The sequence below is a fragment of the Botryllus schlosseri genome, chromosome 16 (assembly GCF_051294905.1).
Source record: "Botryllus schlosseri isolate E-star chromosome 16, Bs_hap1, whole genome shotgun sequence".
Taxonomy (NCBI): Eukaryota; Metazoa; Chordata; class Ascidiacea; order Stolidobranchia; family Styelidae; genus Botryllus; species Botryllus schlosseri.
This window is the reverse complement of record NC_137251.1, coordinates 11246177-11262321: the sequence shown is the minus strand read 5'-3', so window position 1 is coordinate 11262321 and position 16145 is coordinate 11246177. Positions and strand designations below refer to the sequence as shown.

Here is a 16145-nt window from a genome sequence, read left to right as displayed (position 1 = left end):
TGATGGGCTGGCTAATATCGGTAGCAAGTATAGCAACCCGTTTTAACTCTGCTCAATATCAACGTAGGAATACTCAGACGCCGAATACATATTGTCCGGTCTAGCCAAGACCGTTAAGGCGTCAGCTTATATTCCCTTGCAAATCCTCGTCGAAATTGATGGGAAAGCGACGAAAGATATTGATTTTATGGGGTTGCTATCAGGGATAGGCCTATCTAGTCTAGATATCCCTGGTTGCTATATATATATATAGCCTATTTCCCCAGTTGGTACATTTGGTGACGTTTAAAACGTCAATATATACTTCAGCATAGTGTCATTATGTCACTATAGGTATCGTGTACATTATTATAGGCTATATCACTTCACTGAAATATAGGGTTGGGTTGGGATTTGCACATATGATGCCATGTGACGGAGGTTCACGTTCGCGTTCACACAGAACCTTTCGAAAAGGGTGCTGTTTCGGTCCTGAATTTACAGCGCAGCAGGCATGGAAGCTCCATAAGCTATGGTGAAAGTATGCTCTAAAACAGGGCCGGCCAACCCGTGTCCCGCGGGCCACATGTGGCCCGCGAGAAGGTTTTGAGTGGCCCGCGAGATAGTTTCCGACATTTCTAATATCATCAAAAATGGATTGCACAGATTGCGAACTTGCAAGGCCAACCAAAATTCTGATTAGTCTGGCCGCAACACTTGAGATGTGATGACTAAAATATCAGTTCCGACGCATTGACAGATCCATCAGCCATTCACATATTGGTATATCTTCGTACACTACAATAAAGCAGAATAATTTGCGATAGATTTATCAAAGGTAAAAATTTTCTACAAGCTTAGCGCAAAATGTTGTCACTCGATTTCTTTGTTTTTAATATTGTTGCCCTTTTGTGAAAATGGAAGAACACCTAATGTATCAGATTGAGTCTAGCTATATTTGCGATTACGAGACAGAGTGTCGTTCAACATATGCGACCTTGCGTTTGCGCTCGCAGTAAGACCATCGACTATGAAACCTATAGGCACGAAATGATTGACGTATGTTGGTCGCAGCTTTCGATATCGATATGTCCATGCGCCGAATAGCCAAGTCCTCGCAAACATAGCCCAGCGATATACAGCAGGCCCGCAATATAGCCAAATGACAATATTATTGACCTATGAACTTCAAAAAATTTTCGCGCTTGGCGCGGATAGTGGCCCGCACAAAAGTTCGTCAATCGAATGTGGCCCTTTGGTTGAAAAGGTTGGCCAGCCCTGCTCTAAAAGCTTGGGAGCTACCAGGTAATAGTAAGAGCTGTAAGTAGGCCTACGTATGCACAAGACACAATACAGTCAGTCAGTCAGGTTTATTAATATTTTCATCGTTTCAAAACATCACAAGATTGCGATACAATGAAAAGATAGGAAGGTGTCGAAACAACTTGGAGTAGCCATTAAGATCAGACACCCACCTTAGCCTAGGCGAAGTAAATAAGAGGCATGCACACTGAATGAAAAGTAATGCAGAGAATATAAGACGCAAGCGACAAAATGGGGTGGCATGTGGCGGAGGGCGAGGTCGATGTTAGGTCGTGGTCCGGTAAACCTGAAGACTGGCTAGTATTGATTTAGAAGAAATTGCTTGTATTTCGACTTGAATGCGGACATGCTCGACGACTGTCGGATAGCCGGCGAGATGCTGTTCCACAATTGAGGTCCGGCATACTTGATAGAGCAATGCGTTTTCTTGTATTCAGTCCTGATCATATGGTAGTTGTTCTTCGTTGACGCGCGTGTGCTGTACTTGTGCGCTTTTGTCTCCGAGGTGAAGTAGTCCTTGAAATTTGAGGGACATTGACCGCAATGGAACTGATACATAAACTTGGCAATTTCTAGCTTCCTCATATCTTCTAAGTTTAGAACACCAAATCTTTTGAGAAGCGATTTATCAGTTGCACATCCAGGCCCCCGTGGGGCTTTGGCAATGATACGGATGATCCGATGTTGAAGTTTTTGCAGTGGGTCAATTGTATTCTTGCAGGCAGCACCCCAACAAAGAATTCCAACAACCATCGAGTCCAATATTAGCAGGTGTTGGCCATGTTGTGCTGAACGCTGGTGTATCGAATTCCTCTGTAGCTCGTTTTCATTTCCTTTCAATTGCTTGTCCGTTTTAGGTCATTATTACTGAATTTAATCATTCGTTATTTTTTTACTTTCGTCATGACCGCAGGTGCCGTGGTAGTAGCCGAATCGCTTCGACTCCTTTTCGTTTGCCATAATAATGCAATCTTGACAAGTTTTTTAAATTGCAAAATGATAAAACATAGTCGTTTACGTCAGTTTACAGTGCTGTAAACTAAACGACTGTGGATAACTGCTCGATTCTAAATAATCGATTCTCACTCATCATCTTACGCAGAGCAGTGAACCGTAACGTTGAATAACAGCTTATTTTAACCATTCCTGTAACCAAAGCTTACCTCTTCTTCGCTTCTTGTCGACTTGTCCTAAAGTACTTTTATTATAGTTCGTTTCGCTGACCAGCTGTTGCATTACGTGCCACCTGTCCATGTCGAGGAGTTCAAAGTTTGATCATACATGAATAAATCATGCAGACCGACGATGCGAGATATTTGAAAAGGTAAATCAACATTACATAGTGATGTCATAAGGGAGATTATGTGACTTGCTAATGCCGAATTTGGTGCGGAGCTGTTTATTGTTTTTCTGATCGTTGATACGCCAAGTCGGAGCTTGCAATATTTCCTTTACACTACTTTCAGTACGGATTTATGTTCTCTCAGGAAAGTCAAAGGGGGATCTCTTGATGTGCATCCGACTGAGCAAGCTCTTGTTGTTAACTATGAAGTAGAAGCCACGATTCTCGGCGAGCTTGGGGATCCTATGCTTGGAGAACGGAAAGAATTTGAAAAAATGTAAGGTTACCGCATGTACTACCGTCATCCAAATCATGCATCTTCACAACGTGTGATTCACATTTATAGCAGATTTAAAAGGTGAATGTCGTAATTGTTGATAAAATGATTTATGCATGTAACTTGCAGGGACTGCAGGTACTCAGCAACAAGGCTTGAAGTTGATCCAGCGTCAGATGCGTTAGTGGTACACTATAGTTACGATTGCCTTCTTGAAGAAGATGAAGATATTGAGCATTACCTTATAAAGCAAGGCACCAAGTTGTGAGGACTGTATATATTTCATTGCCATTTGTCATGATTTAACGTGGTGGTTCAGTAGTACAGTGTCAAAATTGCGTAAGGTCGTCATTTGGAAGTCAAGTCTTTATGCTGTGTTGCTTTTAATTAGACATCCAACTGAGAATTGTTTTAGTAAGGCCAAACAAGTTTGGTATAATAGAGATGGTCAATGGTCATGAATACATCAGGAGAGTTTGAAATAAAGGGTATCCTTATGTTCATCATCGACATTTTATTAAAATTTTCATCAGAGCAAAAACACCAAGATTGCAGTATAATGAAAAGATGGGAGTGTGCCAAAACGACTTGGAGTAGTCTTTTAATCAGATACCCATCTTGGCCTGCAGCAGGGGCCTCAAACATGCTGCCCGCGACCACATGTTTGACCATATTCGAGTGCCACATCTTTTTTTTCAGATTTGAAAATGTAAAAATTCACTCCAAAATTACTTCAAAAACCTGAAACTACTCGACAAACTTCACTATCACATCACTCTCGAATGCTACCATGTGGTGAAAGATCTGGTGTCGAATGTCTGCTAGCTGGTAAATTATAACCGGGCAGCTTTTATGATGCATGTCCTCTCGCATGGTGTCTATCCCTCACAATTTTGACAAATTATGCTTACTCTCTACCAAGTACAACACCAATTTTACAAAACTATTCAGTATTTATAAATGTGATATTTTTCGTGCGGAATTGCTACATTGATAAATCACATTTTCACGATATATGTGGGATGTCAGTCTGCAAAGTCTGCTCACTTTCAATATGACAATTCCATCCTGTCAATTAAGATCAACTTGGAAAGACATTGAATACCCATGTTGATGCGGTGGCCCGCGGTGTCAACAATATCTACGAAATTGGCCCGCGAACACAGTTGAGTTTGAGCATGTAAATAAGAGGCGTGCACAGCTCATTTTAGAAAGGATAACACAAAAGCAAGCAATGAAAATGAATACGACGTATGTCTGTGAGCGGGGGTTGATATGTGAGATAGTGGTCCGGTAATCTTGAGGTTCAGTTTTCAGCAAAAGGTAATCTTAGCGTTATCATTCATTGACATGGCTTTTACCTATCACGCAAGTTTGAAATAAAGTGTAACTTTACGTTAAGATTTCAATTAAAGTAATCTTAGGTATAACATTCATAGCCTACTTATGCAAGATTCTCGATTTATTTCATCCTAACCATGTCTCTTCAGTATTGATCCGCCTTGGCGAGTGCCAGCCGAAAATTTTTGGGTTTATTTCAAGTATGATTATTTGATTAGTCTGCCTTTCTACTCCAGAGTATTCATCTATTCCGGTTTGTGATAGATCGGAAGCACTGACAGATGTTCTTTCACATGATAGAATCCGACTGAAAAGTCTCGACTCGACAACGGACATAGCAGCGTTGGCGGATGAAGTCGTGGAAAAATGTAAACTCATCCACGTGTCGAAACTCCCCGAAGTAGAGCAACTCCTATACTACCTTCAGAATAGATGTTTGTCGTCTGGAAAAGGTGGGTTCATTACCGCTCATCTTTCTGTGAATCATCACGTTCTGAAATCATTACGTTATTACCTGGGGTGGTCTGTAACAAAGTACTAGTTAGCCTTCTTGGTCTAGCTATAATTTCAGACTACTTTTGATTCTACTAGATCAGTAGGCCTACTTACCTTTTGAAATTTGAATTTTGTTATGTAGCAAGTAGTTTTGCTGTAAGATTGTGTCACCGTTATTTGTGAAATTGTCATACGAGCCACGATAAATGCATATATTTTTGGAGATTCTACCTATTTGTGGTTTCATTTGTCATTTTTCGTTAGTCACGAACAGGGTTGTAATGACTTGACCTGAGTCGCAATTTATTGGTGACACGACTTGACTCGAGTTATTTTTTCAAATGCCTAAAATTGACTCGACTCCATTGTGCATGACTCGATACTAAGACAGCCGAGACATTGTGACTCCGAAGAATAGCAAGGTTTCCACTCGATATTTCATCTATCAGTCCTGATACTTGGAAAATAGGGCCAGAATCTGTTGAAACTGGGAAGCCATCTTATATTAACTTGTAACAATATGCAACCCCTTGACCAAAATCTAGTTTCCTAAACTACTTGATTGGTTACTTTTCAGACCGCTAATTTCCTACTTCCACTTATAGTATTTTAATGTGTCTCAGAAATTGCTACTCCAGTGGGAATTTTACAGTGTCACTTTAAGTCTGCTTTTACTTGAGTTACAACGCTGACTAATTTGACCGACCGGTTATTACTAACAGAGGGCTCTATGCCGTCAACCGGCAAGCTATCGGCGGGGCAGTCCGTTGAGATTGTGGACATGTACGGTAGCGAGGGCGGAGAAATGGCCAACATCAACGATATCGATAGCTACGTCGATCTGCTCTACGAGGATATTCCGGAAAAGATTCGATCTTCGTCTTTATTGCTGCAGCTTACAAGAAATCCTGACAACTTGGAGGAGTTACTTCAAAATGGTACAATCTTTATTTTTTATGGTGCTAAATCAGTTTTATATGTTTATTAGGGCGGAGTGAAAAATATTATATTTCAAAAAGTGTTTTTGTAATAGTCCGAAATATCAATGGAATTCTTACTTCAATAGTGATTTCATGTTCCTGCACCCTCTTGTGGCCATACCGTTTTACGAAATGTGCCGAAAATAGCTTATTTTGTCATTTCTTGATAACCGCTAACGCTTGAAAGCAAGTTTTGGGCTGAACAGCTGCTGAAGCAACATGTTTCTCTCTCATTTCCATATAACTTTGTCTTGAATACGTACAGAAAAAAAATTTGCAAGCAAATAACTGATTTTTCGAGTAAAATTGAGCCCTGATGCGGTGGATGCATTCTCAAAACCGTATAATAATAGATCTTATCGATTTCTTACCAGCATGTTATTGTAGGGTTTGTATTCACACATGATTCATTGAACGGTAAAGTGTTTATATTGCATGCTGCTTCATCGTTTTTACACTCTTATTGTAATTTAAAATGTGTTGGCCTGACCTGATATTCTCAGTTACCCGCAGTTTATGAAAATTACTTGCATTCTCGTTCAGAAACGGTACTAGGCGCGTTGGCTCGAGTCCTGCGCGAAGATTGGAAAAAGAGCGTGGAACTGTCCACAAACATAATTTATATTTATTTCTGCTTTTCAACATTTTCACAATTCCACGGCGCGATCATTCATTTCAAGGTACGTGAGAGATGAAAAAAGAAGTGTGTAGATTGGGCTGGGCTTTGTGAAAGTATGGAAAAAGTAGTTACTATATTTTCGATTTTTGATTCGACTGAATTCCGATGAAAAATTCAGTCGTCGTTTGAAATTCGCGTGTGCTGTATCAATGTGAAAAAATGTTGTATTTACAATGATTAAAACTTGGAGAAAATAGAAATTGTAACAATGCTTTTTGGAACACTGTCGACCATTTGATGTTATTGACGCATTTTTCGAATCTTTACAAATTGGGGTTACTGCTCCAGGCTGATTATGGGATTGAATTTTCAAAATTAGGGGGAGAGCTTTATTCTAATTATCAATGCTTTTATTCGTCTGCAGTATCGTTACGCAACAACTTTTTTTCAGATCGGGACTCTTTGTATGACAATTGTGGAGCACGAGCTTGCTCGTCAAAAGCTCTGGACCGAGGAACTCGCTAAAAAGAGGCCACAAAATATCCTTTATCAATTTTATCCCCTCGTTTTATCGAATTCTTATTCAAACTTTTGCTTACGATAGTGTTAATGTAGGATTGTACGCTTTTTTCTTGCTGACGTGGTAAATCGTAGTGGGTCGCGCTCCTTGACGAAATTATTTACTATCGAAATTGTCCAAGTCTGACCCTGCCGTGAAGGAGTTCGAAAAGGCTTTTCGTAAGTGCGAAGCCGTCATGAAAAAGCAAGATCAGCTTATGAGAGGTGGGGGTTGTTACGTGGGCTGCACGGTATCGTAGGCGCGATGTGTGTTTACGGGTGTTATTGGAATTTGAAATTGTACTCTACAATGAAAATCATATGGACTTGATTTGAGTTGCACCATGATCGAGTTATGACGATTTCAGATTACTTTCTGTCTCAAGACAAATATGTGCCATCCTGTTATTCCTTAACTATCATATATGTCAGGGGTCGGGAACCTTTTTTGTCCGAAGAGCCATATTGGCCCTATTTTTTCCATTTCAATTTCCAAATTTAAAAGTTAAAATTCGTGACGTCATGGTAGCACTAATTCGAACTCACTACATGGGATTCGTAGTGTGTGTGCGTGATGCTCCTTTTAAATGTGAGAGCCCATGAACACATCTGTAAGTGAAGCCAAACATGGTCACTACAGTAATATATAGGCCTACCCACTCTAAGCTCTGATACATCAGTGGCGTGGTGTCAGGGTAGGCAAGTGAGGCAGTGCCTCACCTCTCGTCAGGATGAGTGAACGAAAATTGTGAAACGTTCTATTACAATTGGTATTTTCTATTGATGTTCATGGATCACTAGATTTTGAACATTTTTCTCATAATTTCACACGATTTGCATGTTTATTGTTCGAAAATGAAGCGCGAAACGAGAGGTATGGCACAGACGGCCCAAACCTCCCCATTTTATGACCGGCTTTATACAGACTTACTTACCAATCAAGAACATGGATAGCAATGGCGTTGTTTGTAATTCGAGTTTGTAATTGTGAATGTCACGTCTATGACAGTTCATTTCGCGCCGTAGATCAGGACGAAAAAATGTATTTGAAAACTGCGTTGTGATATGGGCCTCGCCATGTCTGCTATTCTATTTGATTAATCAACGCATCGCACAATCCATGATTTCAAGTCGGGTACATAGAATTCGCGATTGATATTGGTCGCCGGCGCGACAGTAACTTAAATTTGAGGATTTTGAAAAGAGGGGGTCCTATCCCCGGCATTGTCTTTACCTCTCAAAGACATATTTATGCTGCCACGAGAATAATTATTCTGGCCGTGATGAAAATTTACTAACGAGCAGCTGCAATATCGATCAATTCAGTACAAAAATTAATATTTGGCAAAGAGCCATATCTTATACCCAAAAGAGCCATAGGTTCCCGACCACTGATATATATTATGACCAATTTTCGTTTACACTTTATTGTAGTTAAAATATTGAATTCACGACGTTATTTGTTATTGTGTTTGTTTTGGTATTTGATAACTAAACTGAATTACTGTCAATTTGCTTGAGAAGAATGTTTAATCTGTATTATTAGCCTACAACTATCGTCGGAGTTAACACGATGATGATGATATTACGGTTTATTTTGAGATTAAGAATCTTTCCAAATCGATACGACGCTCTATAATGATTTCAGTGTCGTTCTACCTCTTGCTGAACTTGTCGGAAGACCCGAACGTGGAAATGAAAATGAAGAAACGCGGCATAGTCGACATCCTCATCAAGTCGCTGGAAACGCGAGACAACCCCGAACTCTTGATTTTGATCGTGTCCTTTCTGAAGAAGTTGTCCATATTTTTTGAAAATAAGAACGACATGGTGAGTGTGGCCTCATGGTTTAGTTGCGTCTGTATCTTTTTTCAAATCCCTTCGAAAGTGTAGGCCTACGTCGTGGAGGTGGTCAGACTCGTGGTAAAGGCTGCTCATTTCCTAAGACATCCCGAAATTCCATAAAGTCCTTGTTCAGCGGCATAGGCGTGTCATGCACTCGTCGAGGTTGTAACCAAGTCACAAGTCGATCTCACTTTTAAAGTTTTGACTCGAGTCAAGTCGAGTCATTTTCAATTCACCACCGAGTCTGTGTCCAAGTCATTATGTTTTCTATTCAGTTTTCAGTTCAGTCCGGTTCAACCCACTTTTTCAACTATGATCGAGTGATATAGAATGGTTCGCATTCATAGCATCGTGATTTTCCTTAGTCGTAACAGTTTCTGGCCCTATTTTCCAAGAAGCAGGACTGATAGACGAAATATCAATAAAGTGGTGACTTCACTATTTTTCGAAGTTACAATGAAATGTCTGTCTTGTGTCCTGGTCTCGAGTCATATGACTTGGTTCGAGTCGCGCGCAATGACTCGAGTACAAGTCGAGTCAACACAAAAATTGACTCGAGTCGAGTCATTTTACGAATTTGAAAAGATGACTCGAGTCAAGTCGAGCCACCAAAAAATCGCGACTCGAGTCAAGTCATGACTCAAGTCATTACAACCCTTACACTCGTGGTATGCATATGCACGGATCGTGTGTATTTAAATTTATGATGATCAGGTGTATATGCCGCAGAAACATTACAGACAAAAGAATTCCGTAAGTAGAAATGTTGAAAATGCACTCGAGTAACTAGTTTGCGGAAGAAAATGAAGAATTGTGCAGTTTTATTAGCCAATCACCCTGGAATGCTTTCAAGATTCAGCGTATCAATTGTAGAAGGCTGAACTATGCCGGATATAATTCCATCGTAATCGATGAATTTTGATGCTAATTTTCAAGTTACCCACTTTTTACATTTGTATAAGTGCTGCTTGTGTGCCTTACAATGAATACTTCGACTCATTATGTCGAGATCTAGGTTTACTGAATTAAAAGTGGAAGTTGCGATTTCAGATGCATCTCTGAACTATTTCAAGTGAAAGTATAAATGGAAGGTGTGAAAATACTCAAGTAACGACGTTCAAAAAGCAGATTTGATTGAGGGTTTACATACTTTTTGCAGTTGATTAGAACTAGACACCTTCAGAATTACAGAATGCGTCTTCGTCACTGATGCAAAATATCTCGTGAGATTTTAAATAGGCGCGATTTTCAAAATTATGTTCAGTAACCTGAAACTATGATACAGAGGCTATTTCCAGGGTTGTAATGAGTCGAGTCGTGATTTTTTGGTGACTTGACTCGAGTCATTTTCTCGAAATGCGGAAAATTATCCGACGCGACTTCAGCCAAGTTGTGTATTCGACTGGCTTGTACTTGAGTCATTGCGCATGACTCGGACTAAGTCATATGACTCCAGGCTGGGACGGCCAAGATCGACATTTCATTGTAATCTCAAAAAATAGTAAAGTTACCACACTATTGGTTTTTCGTCTATTGGCTCGGTGACGATTTGAAAATGACTCGACTTGACTTGAATCAAAACTATAAAAGTGAGATTGACTCGTGACTCGGAACCTTTTGACCTGGTTACGACCCTGGTTATTTCACCCAGTCATTAGGACAATTTCACTCTTGGAAGTGATGCAAACATACTCAAAAAGACTTTCCCTTTTTCAAAATCTGCACCGCAAAAAGTATGTAGTTTTCCCGAAAAAACTGTCAAATAGAATCGAACGTAAGTTCAAGTATTGGTATCAAGAATTACTTAATAAAGACCACCTCAGCCTACTAATGTTTTATTTTTCCTTGTAGGAATTATTTATGGCTACCATTGTATTACAGAGGGACAAAAATGTGATGAAGTCTCTATCAAAAGTCCTGAACACAAAAAATGAGGACTTGATGAATGTCACGTTGCGTTTACTTCTCAACCTTTCGTTCGACGCCGATATTCGAAAGCAAATGGTGGAAGAAGGCGTCTTACAGAAACTTGGTCAAATTCTAGGTAGCCATTGAAAGATATTTTTTTGTCGACATGCGTGTGTGTGCTCGGACTCGCGCGCTGCCTAGAGCGCATATAGCAGGGGCCCTTCCAAAATATTGAAAAATGAACCCCCCCCCCCCCTATTTTTTCAACCTTGTGAAATTAAGAAACATTATTTTCATTCAAAATCTGATTTATACAGTAGGCTAACCGGTAGTTAGAATAATAAGATGATATAAATACAATAAGCATGATAGTAGCCTACATTAATTAGTTATTACATATTCAGTTAATAAGGTGGTTAAGCTTGTATTTGCTCCGATATAATGTGTTAATTTCTGCTTTGTTGGGGGAGGGAAGAACGTAAACTCAAAATCAAGAAGTAGCTCATTGCTGTACTGGTATTTTTTATTAGATTTTAACTTATTTCTTTTGTCATAGTGTTACACTGTTACAGCAAACCAGGAGGGGATAAATTATTTCTAATTTTTTTCACGGAAAAGTGCTCATACCTGCTCCTAGGGGCCATAACCCGCATGTTCGGAACCCTGGCTTAAAGGATAACTACTGTCTTGCTTTAACAATTTGTATCTATTAATATTTCGCTTCTTATAACCTTTCGAGTTTTGCTGATACTGTAATTTTATCAAAGATGACCTTAAATGTTCTTGTTCAGAGAACCCTATTCACCGTGTGGTCGTCATCTGCGTTCTTTATCATCTCAGCGTAGACGAACCTGGGAGATCAATGTTTTCTCGCATCAACTGCATACCGATGGTAAGGTCACTTAATATTGGCAATCCAAATTTTGTTTCTCTTATAATCTACTCGCCTAGGCCGTAAGCTGTCGTATGTGACTATCTCACACATGCATTGCAAAGGTGCTCTTACCCCTGGAAAGTTTCAAAGGTTTCTAACAGTGTTGAGTTTAGTACGATTCAAGTACTGGAATCCGCATTATCAATTGTAATGAGTTCAATTGATTCAATTCAATTTCAATGTCAAATGTCAATTGAAGTCAATGTGACATCTGTGGTCAGTCAAAGATGTGAACAAGTTCTTGGAGCTCTGGCTGCATGTGGAACGTAGAAACTATTAGTAAAGACTACACGTAAACATCAGTTGGATTGGTACGCAGCTATGTCTTTTTAATGTTCACGGTCGAAAATGTCTGCTCGCAAATGTATGACCCGAACAAAACAAGTAGTTCGTGGCCCTTTTTCTCAGGTGGCCAAACTTGGATAAAATTTGTGAATACTTTCAGATTGGAATTTCTCTTTCAAATGGAAACTCTGTGTGGGCCGCTCAAAATCTCGCCAAGGGCCGGTTCAAATGCTGGCCGCCCCTGCTCTAAACGTTGGTTAGCCGTTTCTCAAAATCGTAAAACATGTGCATTAAGAGAGCTATGAAATAGCCGTGGTCCAGAAATACGAAATTGCTTTGAATCCCATGTCAATGGTATCATATCCTTGTGGCAGAAAAAAAGATACATATTTTAACTTAACTGAGTCATTGTTAGTGTCACGACGTTAATACTCGACGCGTGTAGAATTTTCAATCTGCACACGGCAATTATTCAGGATTCTTGCATGTTTCTTTTTTCAGCTGATGAAATTCATGTTGGAGACGACCGGTGAAAAAATCGATATCGAACTTGTCGCCCTTGGTATAAACATCGCAATGGACAAAAAGAGCGCTCAGGTGACTTTGCCTGTTTGTCCCTTATGGCCAAGACTTTGACGTCCAGCTCTCCAGGTCGTCAGCGAATGTTTCAGCGGGAAAGCGGTCAAGCATTTGGTAAGACGGGCTTTCAAATTTAAAGACACGCTGCTCTTGAAAATGATCAGAAATCTGTCGCAACACGAAGGTCACGCCAAACGCAGAATCGTGGTAAGCGCAGCATTAGACTCCTATCATGTGTGTTCTAAAAATGGTACCGGCACATTGAACCTAAGCCAGTGGTTTATAACCTATTTACTAAACTGCAGAACACATAATTGCTATTCTGCGAGGCTTCACGGAACCTCTTTACTTTTGAAAGCTACTTACGTGAGAGCTTTTCAGACCGTTGATTTTATAATTTTGCTCGAAATATTTTGACACGTCATGGAAATTGCTGCCTCTACTCAAGTAACAATGCTGACTATTTTGACCACCTATGGGATTAGGGTTAGGTAGGCTATTCAAGTTTTACGGTTCAATTAAGCCTCCGGTTTGCTTGCGAGAGCGTAGAAAGCTGCGAATAATATATAATCTTAACTTGGAATTATGTCTTTTGTGTTAATTGTATGCAATATCAATCATGGATCCTATAGTAAATATGCCCTGCATCACTATGCAAATTGGATTATTTTTGTACAACCTATAACTTTCCTCCCAGCCGTACATTTCCGAATTCGCAAAGACGATCAGTACGTCTCCAGAAGAGGATTTCTGTATCGAATGTATCGGGACGCTGTCGAACCTGACACTTCCGAATATCGACTACAAGATGCTTTTGCAAGAAAACAATTTGATACCTTTCATAGAAGGTGTTCTCGCATGTAAGGCTGCTCAACTGTGTATCTTTACCATTTTACAATGTTAACCTGCGCTGGCTGCGCATTATGTGTATCTTGATGGAATATACCTCGATTGCATATGGTACTGCTGACTTTGTCAATCATTAAAAACCCTCATGTCTATTAGCTTCTATTGTTCTTCCACCTGAAAGTGACAGGGACTTAAGTTTCCACATATGATGGTGGCGTTGATAATGGCGAGTTTAGGTGTGGTCTAAAACAAATAAGGATGTATGTATTTTTCGATCACAGCCAATTCTAAATTTATTGAAATCTTATCCACTTGGTCGATAGACTCTACGTTCATTCCCAATCTATCCACATATGTGATCAATTACTTGTGAATTTGGCATTGTGATATTACGGCTCTTGGTTAGAAGTTTAGGTTGGGTGTTTAGCTTAGGGATAGGTTGGGATTAGGGGCCGCCAATTCACCAAGTACTTGTAACCACGTATTCATACATATGTGGCCTATTTTGCTACATATGTCGGAAACATCCTATAAACCCGGCCAGTAATCCCAAACTTTGTTTTTAGCCGGGGCTCCTGACGACCTTGTCCTCGAAACGATCATTCTCATCGGGACGGTTTCGATGGACGAAGACTGCGCCGTGGTTTTGATGAAAAGTGATATCATGGAGACTTTGATTTCATTGCTAAACGGTGAGTCTTTAAGTCGGCTCTTTTGTCGCTGAAAAACGAGACTTTTCTCTTTTCACACGCAGAGAAACAGGACGACGACGAACTTGTGCTGCAAATCGCGTACGTTTTTCATCAGATGGTCTCGCACCCGGCCACCAGATCTGCGATTGTCAAGGAAACGCAGGTTTGAGCATCGCGATTTCGAGTGCTCTTGTTGATAGGTTCCAGAGGTGGTCAGTAACCAAGTACTCCTAATTTTCGAGTATGTTTCGCCTAATTGAACTACAATGGAAGGCAATGCCTAGGCTTATAGTGCTGAGTTGAGATATGTTAAAAATTATACGAATGCCTAGTTTCTGTTCAGGCTCCTGCATACTTGATCGATTTGTTGCATGATCGAAATAAGAACATCAGCAAAGTCTGCGACACCACTCTTGACATGATAATGGTACGTCAGTTTTCTCACGTTTATTCCAAAATGTGTAGAATGCGAGATCTGATTGGTATCGGAGCCATTCTTGAGTGTCCGCTTATATTTTAGATATAATGAAACTAATATTGTATTTACAAAGATAGCACTCACACTTCAATTTATCTTCCATGTAAAGAATGTGACATAAGTCTAGGTTAAGTGAATTTCAATGTATTTGTGATATCTTTAATTTTACATCACTCATCTGCTGTATAATTTTGAAGTATTTCTGAAATTTTACGTCGGAACTGTCTAACATGAAATTACAATTTGTATGCATGTAATTTTTTACTTGTCATGATTGGCTAGCGAATTTCACGTGTCTTATGATCGTAGTGACTGCTGTCGCCTGTCTGTATTGTATAATTTCAAATTTTTTTGACAGGAGTATGACGAAGAATGGAAACGTAAGATCATGACCTCGAAATTTGAATTTCACAACGCCCAGTGGATTGAAATGGTGCAAAGCCAGCAGTTTCCGGACAACGAATACATGTATGCTGACGAACCTTTCAACCCCTTTATTCACGAAGAGGATATTTTGGAGCATCCGGAGCTTTATTACAACCCAGGTGAAGATGCGCAGAGATAATGACATACTTGCGACATCACAATAGAATGCATGAGAAAAATCTTTCTGATGCCACCTAGTTCTTTCTTTAACCACGCCTGCGGCTGTTGTGAACTGTAATGCCCCGATGCAATCCTGGATTCATCTTCTTTTGCCCAAAACTGCTCAAGTGGAAGTGCAAGTAGTCTTGAAACATAACCACTCAAGTAGTATTGTGATCCTAAAAAATTGCGGTATCGTTATTTTGGAAACTAATTTTTAGAAATCATGCTCGCAAATGGCCATATGGATCCGCAAGATATGGACGAAGCCATGTTTGCTGCTTCCATGGATAATATGATGCCGCACGGAGTTCATGGATCGTGAGTTTCTACTAGCAATTTGGCGATGGAAATGTTTCGATTAATGTTAACAAAATCATTTTTGATTCAATCTTCTGTTCTTTTACCTAGATTCGATCCAAGTTTCGAGCCTTACGAAAGAGAACTCGAAGCACGGCAAATGCAACGTCCTAGTACACCAGACTTTGAAAGATACGGACGTTACTAGATTTTGAGCATTCGGTGTCCTCGGATTCGTAAAGGCAGACGTATGTTTGTCTGTGCGTCTGTTCCTCGAAACAGAATGTTCTGGAATTCCAAGAAAAGAAGTTGATGTCCGAGTAATACGATGTCTTCGTATCGATGTAAAGTGGGCAGTGGGCATATTGAGCCGCCGTACCACACCAACTGTGAAATTACGTCAAACATGATGTTTGGTCGTGAAAGTAGTGTCATAACAGCACAGCAACTTTTTGTGATTGTGTGTAAAAAGTGTTACCTCCAACGACTGTCCCAGAACTGTCATTTACAAGTGTGCAGACAGATACACATGTAATTTCGTTAATCTATGTGTTTTGGAGAGTATTACAACAGCTGTCCCAATCCGTATTTTACAACCGCACTCAAAACTAGAATGCTTTCCTTGCATTTGTGCGGCTCCAACGTTGTCAATGCGATGCTCTGTTTGCTTGTGATTTCACTAATTTTGTGTGGTTTTACGTCAGCGTCCACTGTGTCCAGTATTATATTTAGCGCTTGTGTAATGTTTGACTTTGAATAATACGAGAAGAAGAGTA

The 16145-nt window shown here is 39.9% G+C and overlaps 2 protein-coding genes across 2 annotated transcripts in view; one reads left to right on the top strand and one right to left on the bottom strand.

The window, feature by feature from the left end:
- Positions 1 to 2575, bottom strand: part of LOC145458337 (ileal sodium/bile acid cotransporter-like) — a 15368-nt gene extending 12793 nt beyond the window's left edge. The window contains exon 1 of the mRNA XM_080336672.1: positions 2466 to 2575. The gene's annotated coding sequence lies outside the window, so the exon portion shown is untranslated. The remainder of the gene's footprint in view (positions 1 to 2465) is intronic.
- On the top strand, positions 2486 to 16145 carry LOC145458338 (kinesin-associated protein 3-like). The gene is made up of 20 exons (XM_080336673.1): positions 2486 to 2626; positions 2790 to 2921; positions 3051 to 3185; positions 4563 to 4714; positions 5480 to 5695; positions 6281 to 6417; positions 6808 to 6921; positions 7058 to 7139; positions 8563 to 8744; positions 10641 to 10803; positions 11459 to 11559; positions 12388 to 12483; positions 12538 to 12672; positions 13163 to 13325; positions 13881 to 14006; positions 14069 to 14169; positions 14350 to 14433; positions 14843 to 15029; positions 15291 to 15390; positions 15481 to 16145. The coding sequence occupies exons 1-20, from the start codon at positions 2595 to 2597 to the stop codon at positions 15575 to 15577; spliced, it is 2535 nt and encodes an 844-aa protein (XP_080192799.1). The 5' UTR covers positions 2486 to 2594; the 3' UTR covers positions 15578 to 16145.

Excerpts from the sequence above, each read along its gene's own strand:
- LOC145458338 (XM_080336673.1), top strand. The coding sequence starts at position 2,595 with ATGCAGACCGACGATGCGAGATATTTGAAAAG. Across the intron at positions 3,186-4,562 it reads ATAAAGCAAGGCACCAAGTT|AATCCGACTGAAAAGTCTCG; the intron begins GTGAGGACTGTA and ends TTCACATGATAG. Across the intron at positions 4,715-5,479 it reads ATGTTTGTCGTCTGGAAAAG|AGGGCTCTATGCCGTCAACC; the intron begins GTGGGTTCATTA and ends TATTACTAACAG.